Raw genomic sequence first — 11144 nt, 5'->3', positions numbered from 1 at the left:
TCGATGGCTCCTTCGAACCGTCAGGCTCGGCTATGCGATTCAGTTCACCCGGCGCCCTCCCAAGTTCAGGGGCGTTCACTTTATGTCAGTGAAAGCAGCAGATGCCCCTGTCTTGCGTGCAGACATCGCAGTCCTACTGGCGAAGGTCGGGGTTTTACAGCCCTTACTTCATTGTACCCAAGAAAGGCGGTGGGTTGAGACCGATCTTGGATCTGCGCGTCTTGAACCGGGCCTTTCACAGGCTGCCGTTCAAGATGCTCACGCAGAAATGCATCTTCAGGTGTATCCGTCCCCAAGATTGGTTTGCAGCGATCGACCTGAGGGACGCGTACTTCCATGTTTCGATCCTTCCGCGCCACAGGCCATTTCTGCGGTTTGCGTTCAAGGGGTGGCCATACCAGTACAAGTTCCTGCCCTACGGGCTGTCCCTGTCGCCCTGTGTCTTCATGAAAGTTACGGAGGCAGCCCTTATTCCCATGAGAGAACATGGCATTCGCTCCTCAACTACCTCGACGATTGGCTCATACTCGCTCAGTCTCAGGATCAGTTGTGCGAACACAGGGATTTGGTACTTTCACACCTCAGCCTGTTGGGACTTCGGGTTAACTGGGAAAATAGCAAACTCTCCCCGATGCAGAGGATCTCTTTTCTCGGTATGGAGTTGGACTCGGTCGAACAGACAGCACGCCTTATTGGCCTACCCGGACCTGGTTCCCGGAACTAATGCTCCTCGCAACAGCCCCTCCTTGGCCGATTCCTCTGAGGAAGGATTTACTGACTCAGAGACGGGGCACCCTTTGGCACCTGCGTCCAGACCTCTGGAAACTTCATGTCTGGTCCCTGGATGGGACACGGAGGTTCTGAGTGACCTAACCCAAGAGGTAGTCGACACCATCACTTCGGCGAGAGCACCGTCTACGAGACACGCCTACGCTTTGAAGTGGAACCTGTTCATTGAGTGGTGTTCTTCTCGCCGATAGGACCCCCGAAGATGGCCGATCGGAGTTGTGCTGTCCTTTTTGCAGCAAGGGTTGGAGCGAAGGCTGTGTCCCTCCACCCTTAAAGTTTATGTCGCTGCAATCTCTGCTAACCACGACCCCATAGAAGGGAGGTCGCTGGGGAAGCATGACCTTGGTCGTCAGGTTCCTTAAGGGGGCGAGAAGGTTAAACCTATGTCTCCATTCCCTCCTTCAGGGAACGAGGGTTACCATACGTAACCGAGACGTTTTCAAAGGAAAGATTGCTATCAAATAGCACACCTAGGATCCTAACTGATGACGAGGAATTAACAGAGCAGCCATCAAGTGTTAAACAGTGTTTTAGGTTATTACATGCAGACGTTTTTGGTCCAATAATTGAAACCTCAAGTTTTTTCACAATTTAGCAGTAGGAAATTACTAGTCATCCAGGTTTTTATATCAACTATGCATTCCGTTAGTTTTGCAAATTTGTAGGTTTCATCGGGCCGCGAAGAAATGTAGAGCTGAGTATCATCAAAAATATTAAGTAACACAACTGTTTTCAACATTAATAATAAGCAGCAAATCAGCATATTAGAATGATTTCTGAAGGATCATGTGACACTGAAGACTGGAGTAATGATGCTGAAATTTCAGCTTTGCATCACAGGAATAAATTATATTTTAAAATGTATTCAAATAGAAGATAGGGATTTTAAACTGTAATAAGATTTCACAATATTATTGTTTTTATTGTATTTTTTATCAAACAAGTGCAGCCTTGGGGAGCAGAAAAGATTTTTTTTAAAACAACCCCAAACATTTGAACGGTAGTGTTAGTGTATGCAAAAAATCCTGGGAATCTTGCATATTAAATATTTTTTTAGGTTTTAGGTTAGTGTCTAATATAAATAATTTAAAAATAATTACAAAATTCAAGCACCCTTGGGTGTTGTTTTATATTTATGCAGGAAAACATGAGATTTATCTTCTAGACTGCATGTACAGTAAATTAGTTTTTTCTTCAAGTGCGATTGAGCATCTTAAGCAGGATACAAAAATATGAAAGTCAATCTCTGTCTACATTTGCAAAAGAACGACAAAAGGAAAGACAGAACTCTTTAAAACTGTTGGTCAAAATTGTTTCATTAACCTTTTTCAAAACCATTAATAAATCAATGATATCATGAACTTTGCTTTACTGCAAATTATGCTAAAAGATATGCCTCTATCAAAAGGCATGTCTTCCATTCCTTACGCGGCATATTTGCGTTTTCTTCCCTTTTCTGTGAGGGATCGGTCTCCTTGTACTGTTTCTGGCATGACTAAGCCAAAAAAAAGGGAATCATGAGTTGTAACGAGGCCTCTGTTCTCTGTTGTCACGGCTAAAAAAGTAATGATCTTCGATCGCATTCTTTCCCTGTTCAAACTAATAGCTAAAAACGAAATCGAAGGCACAGACACTGATTCTTTAATCAGTGATTTTTCGCATGCATTCCTCGCGATAATCTGTCCAGAGCTGCGGAGGAAACTAAATAGGGATGGATGGATGGGTGAAAAGCACATTTTCGAGGGGAAATAGTGGCCGGAGGGAATTAGAAGACAGATTAGCTAAACAACGGTCTGTGATTGACGAGTGAAGAATTGAAAGAGAGAAGAAATGCAGTTTTCGAGCCGCTGTTTTGTGAATAACGAGACAATAAATAAATAAATGTGTGTGTGTGTGTGTCTGGGTGATTGTGGGGAAGAACATTAACTACTTATTGATCTTCAGCATGTACTGTTGAGCCCTGGTGAGTGTGTGTGTGTGTGTGAGCGTCTGTTGTGTCCTAGCATGCAGCGGTGATAATCCATGAGGTGTTTAGTGGCTTTGGCTATCCACATATGAAATATTTCTTCTCTTTTTCTTTTTTCGCTGCCTCTTCATGTGGTCCAGTCACAAATTTTGTCCAATAAAAATTGCTTATTTTGTATTTTTTACTTAATATTAAAATTTTTTCACTCCCTGTTCATTGTTGTCCAGTCACAAATTAATCAGTATTTATTTATTTCATTGTGATAGTCACAATTTAGTCAGTCACAAATTAATCAGTATTTATTTCATTAGCGTGTCCCTTTGGATGATTTATATTTAGTTTTGAATGAGCATGAAATGTAAATAAACACTTTTACTTTACTAATATAATTTACTGGTCTTGTGAATTATTTCATGCATTTTACCCCTCAAAATTACTTATTTTAATGTTGCTATCAGAGCCTCCCTATACGCAAAATATGCAAGCTGCGTAGGGCCCCCGAAACACCAGGGGGCCCCCTTGCTCTCAAAGATGATTTAATTTTTGTTTTGTTTTGTTTTTGAATTTGGCCAGCGGTTATGAAAACATGAATGATCATTTCTTGTAATGCGGTGCGCTGTCGCCCCTTTCTACGTAAAAATCATTTAAATCATGTAAAGTGAATGTCGTACAGTCTTGCTCGAGACTTAAAAAACAAGTTGAAAGCGTACCGAGCCATGGAAGAGACACTGTTTCTCAAGCGCTTTCCACTAGCGCGATTAGAAACATGGACAAATGCGTTTCACTCATTCATAACCACTCATACTCACCGTTCTGAGGGAGATTGGAAAATATTAATGTACAACTTTCTGATTTAAGACATCTTGACTAATGATATAAGTAGACTTTTGTGGGGGGAAAAAATGAAATGCTACAAAATTGATCGCTTTAATACTATTTTCTTATATCCTGGCTGTTGTTTTGGCTTTCACTGTAATCATTCAGTTTGAGATGCAGTAACATTAACTGTGGTGGTTGACAGCCAGAGCAAAATATTTTTACATTTGGACTGAGCTGATGGATGTTGTGCAGAAAGATAAAGCGTCTGTCATTGGGGTGGACGTGAGTGTGTGTGTGTGTGTGTGTGTGTGTGTGTGTGTGTGTGTGTGTGTGTGCATACAGACTCGACTTCATTGGTGTATGTTGTATTAGGATCTGTGTTCCTGAAATTTGCTATGGCCAACAAGTAAAGATTTGGACATTTAGTTTGATTGTTCACTTCTCTAAGACCAAGAACACATTACAGTTCATACTTCATAATATGAAGGTCACCAAACATTGCGCACAACAAATTCATGTGTAAATCGTAAAACCATTTTGTACATCAAACCCTCTTATGTAAATTGCTGGATTTAGTTCAATACAATGGTTTTGTGAATTACTTAAGACAGAAATTTGTTCTATTTGTGTTTAATGAATGTGCCCCATTGTGTTTGATTCAGAAAAATGCAAAATTAGCTCAGTACAGCCAGTTTCATCCAATTACTGTACTTTTAGATGGCCATTTATTTGAATGTTATTTCTTCACATTTCTTGTCTACTACTAACTCTAGTTCTACTAAAGAATAAAGTGGTACTTTGATGGATTTTTATGTATTATATTTTTATTTGCACTAGTGTTAAACATATTGGGGTCTGTAAGATTTTTTAAACGTTTTTGAAAGAAGTCTTTTATGCTTACCAATGCTGCATTTATTTGAACAAAAATACAGTAAAAGCAGCAATATTGTGAAATCATTCTGATATGCTGATTTGCTGCTCAAAAGAAAACATTTCCTATTGTTATCCATGTTGAAAACAGTTGTGCTGCTTTATTTTGTGTAGAAACTGTGTAGAATCTTTTTTCAAGAGTCTCTGATGAATATAAAGTTCAGAAGAACAGCATTTAACAGCATTCACCTTATAAATGTCTACTGACAATTTAGATTTAATGCATACTTGCTGAATAAAAGTTGAATTTATTTCAAAAAACAATTTTATTGTAGTGTATACGTCACTTCAAGATTCTTGAAGGAATTTCATGGTACTGTAATGACAGTTCAAAACACATGAAACAGTCAAAATTTGTAATTTTTAAACACAGCATAAAGATGCAATATGTAGAGGAATTAAATGTATCCACAGAATGACAAATTGACTGAAAAATTGTTTCACTCTTGGATGCATGATGCTGAAACATTTGTGATAATGATGGGGGGTAATGAGTAATGAGCAGGAGAGGAAGTGATGCGGGCTTCATCAGGGATGCTTAGGACTATTCCTGCTGCCAGCTCTCCTCCGCGTGATGCCGCCTCTCCCTTTGTCATGCGCTGCCATATGGGATACATATTCATGCCTGCCTATGCTTCAGTGCGTCTGAGAGCTCCTCACACACACACACACAGCATGAAAGTTGAACACTTCTGAATGACTCCGCTAATTCAACTCAAACCTCATGCTCTTAAAGGGACAGTTCACCCAGGAATGAATATATTCAGTTATTGTTCGAAAGGTGACATGAGGGTTTAATAAATGATGACAGCATTTTTATTTTTGGGAGAATGGTCCCTTTAAATGCATGGGAACAGCTACCCCATGTATATCTCTGGCTGTAAGGAATGGAGTTTATTCTGGCCACCGTTTTGCAACACAGGGGATTGTGGCTCTTTGCAAACTGTTGTAATTATGCAAATGGAATAATTGGACCGTTTCCTTGAATTCTTTGCCAGCCAAGACAGATTATTGATCGGAGAGGGAAAGAGAAGGAGGAGAGGATAAGGAATAAGGAATAAGGAAAGGAGATGGATAAACAGAAGAGAGAGAGAGACAAATGTCCTGTGTTCTCAATAAACTTCCTGTCCTGAAGGAAACACGATCTATGCTGGGAAGAGTGAATACAACAGAAATAGAGCTGTAGAAATAGTGAGTTTATTCGGTCGACAAATTGAATTAGCCGAACTCTCATCTCCTCTGTTTTTGAGTGTGCCGTGCATATCTAAATGCATTTATCTGTGATAAACGAGTACACGTGTTAGATTTTGTGTGTGTCTGCTTGCAGTCGAGTGTGAATGAGTGTGGAGTCTGAATTAATTTGCTAATGTGCCTGCGGTAAACACAGACGATTCCCTACAGCTGCATTCGATTCTTTAAGAGGTAGTGAGCGCAGACGGAGTGCAGTATCAGCACTGAGTCATAAAAGCCAATTAGTTATTTCTAAAGACAGAATATTGTTAGTTACATTATAAGGATGAGTTAATCTCACAAACCTGCCAAGACCATAACCAGGTCATATTTCACCCCTAAATCAAAATAAAGAAGAAATTATATATATATGTGTGTGTGTGTGTGTGTGTGTGTGTGTATATATATATTTATATATATATATATATATATATGTGTGTGTGTATAAAATCATATTATACATAATAATAAACATTAACAATAAATATGCAACTTTTTATCTCACAATTCTGACTTTTTCCCTCACAGTTCTGAGTTCATAAATTCACAATTCTGAGAAGAAAAATCTGAATTGTGAAATAAATTCTCAAATCCAGGAAAAAGGTCGCAATTACCTTTTTATTTTTTTATTTTTATTTTTTTTAAATCTGAATTGCGAGATTGTAGAATTTCGAGAGATAAAAAACAGAATAAAAAGTTGCAGTGAAATTTAGGGTGAAATATGACTTGGACATTATCTATGTATTTTTCATAAAACAGTATGTCAGTGCAAAAAATCTGAATGCACATATATATACAGTGGGTACGGAAAGTATTCAGACCCCCTTAAATTTTTCACTCTTTGTTATATTGCAGCCATTTGCTAAAATCATTTAAGTAAAAATTTTTTCCTCATTATATATATATATACATACATACATACATATATATGAATTTGAATATGATTATAAATATATATATTTAGGTGTGTTTGCATAAAATCCTATTATACATAATAATAAACATTAACAATAAATATGCAACTTTTTATCTCACAATTCTGACTTTTTTCCTCACAGTTCAGCCAGCTCACAGTTCACTCCTGTGTGTCTGAAACAGCACTTCCTTTCCCTCTGCTGGCCAAATGCAGACATTACAATGCCATGATACAAATAAATCCCAGTGCATTTATCCTGTTTAATATCTGACGTCTTTCCAGAATTATCATTCACATTAGTTCTATGACTTCCTATGGCCTTTAATCGTATTTTCCATTCTGTTATGTTTTTCCATTAACAATGTGTTTGTATACAGTGTCCTGAATGAAAAATGCCTCATTATTCTTTGTAATTGAATTCTTTGAATAATGCTATCAATTTGTTTTTGTCTTGTGTCATTGCTTAGTCCATCTCCTTCTGTACTCACTCTGCTGTGTTTCATTGTTTCTGTTTTGTTGCACTCCACAATCATGCAGCACCTGTTGGACGCCAGGAGGACAAAGGTTTGTTGTCATGTTCGCCATCGTGCGCAGAACATGGTACCACACACTCGACGTGAAATGTGTCCCTGATCTTTAAACAAAACCAGACTGTACCCTGAAACTGATCCCTGGATTTGGATCTCGTGGGTTTCTTTGAGTGTTGTTCTTTTCTATTAGGGATGCACAATAATGATGACCATGTCAGTATTAGCCAATATTAGGATTTTTAGTTGTGTTGGTCTCATTAGTCCAATATCGAAAGCAGTTATTATCAGCAGATTTTATTTATTTATTTATTTTTTATTTGATTTAATTATTTTATTTTATTAATGGGTATATTAATTGAAACATTTCCTTTTTATTTCTAAATTTCTGCGAGATTTCAATTACCATTTTCTATATTGTTATTTGCCTTTGTTATTTTTATCAGTTTTTTAAAATAAATATTTCCATTTTGCTTTTTTTTTGTTTTGTTTCAGTTTTAGTCATTTTGGTTCTAAAACATTTTATTTAATTATGTTGCCAAAGCATAATTTAAAATTTTCGTTGAATTTTTTATCTAATATTTAAATTTTTTCTTTTTTTTTCTTTTTTTTTTTCAAGTAACTAAAATGATTTTTTATATTTTTATTTAACAATAACAACATGGCTTCATTCATTTTTCTGTAAAGCTACTTTGATACTATATGTATCTTGAAAAGTGGTATACAAATAAAAGCGAACTGAACTGAACTGAATTGACTGAATTTGAAAAAAGACATTTTATAGATTTCATTGGCAAACAGATTTCATTATCAGCTATCTACATCAGCTAAATGTTATATCAGTGCATCCCTACTAGCTGCTGATCTGAGACAATTTCTATTTTAATTATCACGTTTAAATGGATCAGATCTTTATATAAGGACAACCTCAATAAGGAACATTTTCCCTTATCTGCTCCTCTTTGTTCCTTCAAGATAAGCTAAGGCGGGGTAGCCGGGACTTAAATAGCTGGTTCTTTCCTAAAATCCTGACCAAAAGCATGCCTGTGATCGTCGACTGAACCGTTTCTTCGGTCAGAATTGTGTGTTCTGTTTGTGATAGCGCAAGGATGTGTAAGGATCTACATTTCCTGATACGAGTGTGGATTATCTGATCCAGTTCTGGGCCCATAAACTCTCTCATTCTGCCGAAGGTGCCACATGTGCCACATAGACCCGAAAACCCCATTATCTTGTGACTATTTCTAGCACAGTTCTTTGTCATTAACCTTATTTAAGGAGCTATTAGTTTGTGTTTTCTCTAGAGAAACCTTATCCTTTCCGGTTTCCTCTCCTAGAATAGACCCCACTGTGGTTTTTCCCGCTGTATTCTTTATTCTTTATCTGGATATATTTCCAGATATTGCTAAATTGGTCAGTTTAGCTATTCAAAATTTAACTTTCAGCATTGATCACAGTCAAAGAAATGGAAAATAGAAGTTATTATGAATGCAAAAATGAACCAGTTAAGTTGTAATCTGTACTCAAACCAGGTATGATGCAGCAATGCTTTAGGCTATCAATTCTAGCCCCGCCCACAGTGAAATCTCATTGGTCCAAAGCAGTGCTATTTTAGTCTTATTTATATAATATAATAGTATTTATTCATATTTTTAACTAGCTTTTATTTTAAACGTTTTCATTTTAGTTAACGTTTTAGTAATTTTCTTATGTGCTGTTGTCGTGTTTATTAGTTTTTGGGGTTTATTTAATTTTTATTTCAGTTTTGGTAATTTTAGTACTTCAACTTATTTCAGTTGCCAAGGCAAGATTTTTAATTACATTTTTTTTTTTTTTTATCTAGCATTATATTTCATTTTATAACAGCTTGTTGCCCCACACCTGGTTAGGACACAGTGCAATATGTTTATACATCACAGTGGGGTCTATCTAGCCTTTTTTCCAAAACTAACCTGATATTTCTGACCTCAAAACATGTTCTGAATGGGTCTGGATGAGGATACCTTCTGATTGTTGTCTAAATGAGGATCCCAAGCCATCTTATGTTAATTTCTGCTTTTGTTTCCTTCTCCAGCACCTCCAGTTGACCATCCAGGCCCTGCAGGACGAGTTGAGGACTCAACGCGACCTCAACCATCTTCTCCAGCAGGAGAGTGGGTCGCGGGCCAGTGGCGGAGAACACTTCACCACCATCGAGCTGACCGAAGAGAACTTCCGTCGACTCCAAGCCGAACACGACCGTCAGGCCAAAGAGCTCTTCCTCTTGAGGAAGACGCTGGAAGAGATGGAGCTGAGGATTGAGACGCAGAAACAGACGCTGGGAGCCAGAGACGAGTCCATAAAGAAGCTGTTGGAGATGCTGCAGAGTAAAGGGCTTCCCCCAGCCTCAGGAAGAGCATCAAATGAGGAAGAGCAAGAGCGAGCCAGGCGTATCGCAGAGGCCGAAGCTCAGCTGGGCCACCTAGAGGTGATATTAGACCAGAAGGAGAAGGAAAATCACCATCTGAGAGAGGTATCAGGTTCTACTCACACTTTTGGGTTGAAAGTGGATTTTGGGCCATGCATGTTCAGCCAAAAATTAAAATACTGTCATCGTTTACTCACTGTTCACTTGTTCAAAACCTGTTTGAGTTTCTTTCTACTGCTTAACACAAAATAAGATATTTTGAAGAATGCTGGTAACCGAACAGTTAGCGGTGTCCATTGACTTCCGTAGTAAGGAAAAAAATACTCTGGAAGTCGATGGCTACCGTCAACTGTTTAGTTACCAACATTCTTCAAAATATCATATTTTGTGTTCAACAGCTGAAAGAAATTCATACAGGTTTGGAACAACTTGAGAGAATTTTCATTTTTGGTTGAACTATCCCTTTAAAGGTGAAGTTTGTGAATTCTGCTCTGTTAGCATCACCAGGAATTGCAAAAATGAGTGTTTTTAAACATGAACGTGTAACACTTTTCAAAGCAGATTTTTCAAAATATAATGATTCAGGGACAGTCTCCATGGAGCAATCTGAAGTTAAGTGGTTTGCCATCGTAATAATCAGATAGACAGTCAGATGCAACAAAGACAATAACAGCATATGGTCTGTGAAGTCATCTAAACCCAAGAGAAAAAACGTGAGGAGATCCATGCCAGTGCTGTTGCAACCACACAGATAGTGTGCATAATTCACTGTGAGCGCAAAGAGAATAAAATAAAACTATAAAAATGTCAAAGAGTGAAAGAGATCAGAATGCACAGTGTGATTTTCAGAAGTAGGACATGTTCCTGGATTGCAATGTTTTGGGTTTTAGGTTTAGGGATAGAGTTTGGGTTAAGTAATGGATTTTAACCTCACACTATAACAAGTAAAAAAAAGTTGTTGTAATAAACAAGAACACCTTTTTTTCTGCAGTGTAGTAGCTCTATTTTTGTGTTATGTGTTTGTCATTATGTTGATTATAATTTATTGTTTCTCTCAGGAGCTTCATCGGAGAAACCAGCTTCACCCAGACCCTGGAAAAACTAAAGCTCTTCAGACTATCATAGAGATGAAGGTAAATATCTGTGAATGCTGTATATTGTATAATATGTACTATACATTACTATTCATAAGTTTGGGTCCTGTAATGTTTTTAAAGAAATTAATACTTTTATTCAACAAGAATGCATTATTTTGATCAAAAGTGACAGTTAAGGCATTTATAATGTTACAAAAGATTTGTATTTCAAATAAATGCTGTTAGTTTGAACTTATTATTCATCAAAGTATCCTGAAAAAAGTATCCCGGTTTCCAAAAAAGATTAAGCAGTACAACTATTTTCAACAATGCTAATAATAAGAAATGCTTCTTGAGCAGCAAATCAGCATATTAGAATGATTTCTGAAGGATCATGAGACACTGAAGACTGGAGTAATGGATGTTTGACGTCACAGGAACAAATTACATTTGAAAATATATTAAAACAGAATACAGCTGTTTT

At 37.3% G+C, this 11144-nt stretch overlaps 1 protein-coding gene across 2 annotated transcripts in view; it reads left to right on the top strand.

Annotated features, from left to right (window-relative positions):
* The window catches only part of LOC107582387 (ERC protein 2-like), a 67176-nt gene that overhangs the window by 23914 nt on the left and 32118 nt on the right, over positions 1 to 11144 (top strand). For both annotated transcript variants that reach the window (XM_016268208.1, XM_016268207.1), the window contains exons 3-5: positions 7188 to 7214; positions 9252 to 9689; positions 10643 to 10717. In XM_016268208.1, the coding sequence (XP_016123694.1) occupies positions 7188 to 7214; positions 9252 to 9689; positions 10643 to 10717 (540 nt within the window). The remainder of the gene's footprint in view (positions 1 to 7187; positions 7215 to 9251; positions 9690 to 10642; positions 10718 to 11144) is intronic.

The sequence above is a fragment of the Sinocyclocheilus grahami genome, unplaced genomic scaffold (assembly GCF_001515645.1).
Source record: "Sinocyclocheilus grahami isolate Dianchi unplaced genomic scaffold, SAMN03320097.WGS_v1.1 scaffold44.1, whole genome shotgun sequence".
Classification (NCBI taxonomy): domain Eukaryota; kingdom Metazoa; phylum Chordata; class Actinopteri; order Cypriniformes; family Cyprinidae; genus Sinocyclocheilus; species Sinocyclocheilus grahami.
The sequence above is the reverse complement of the archived record's forward strand: the minus strand, read 5'-3'. Positions and strand labels throughout refer to the sequence as shown.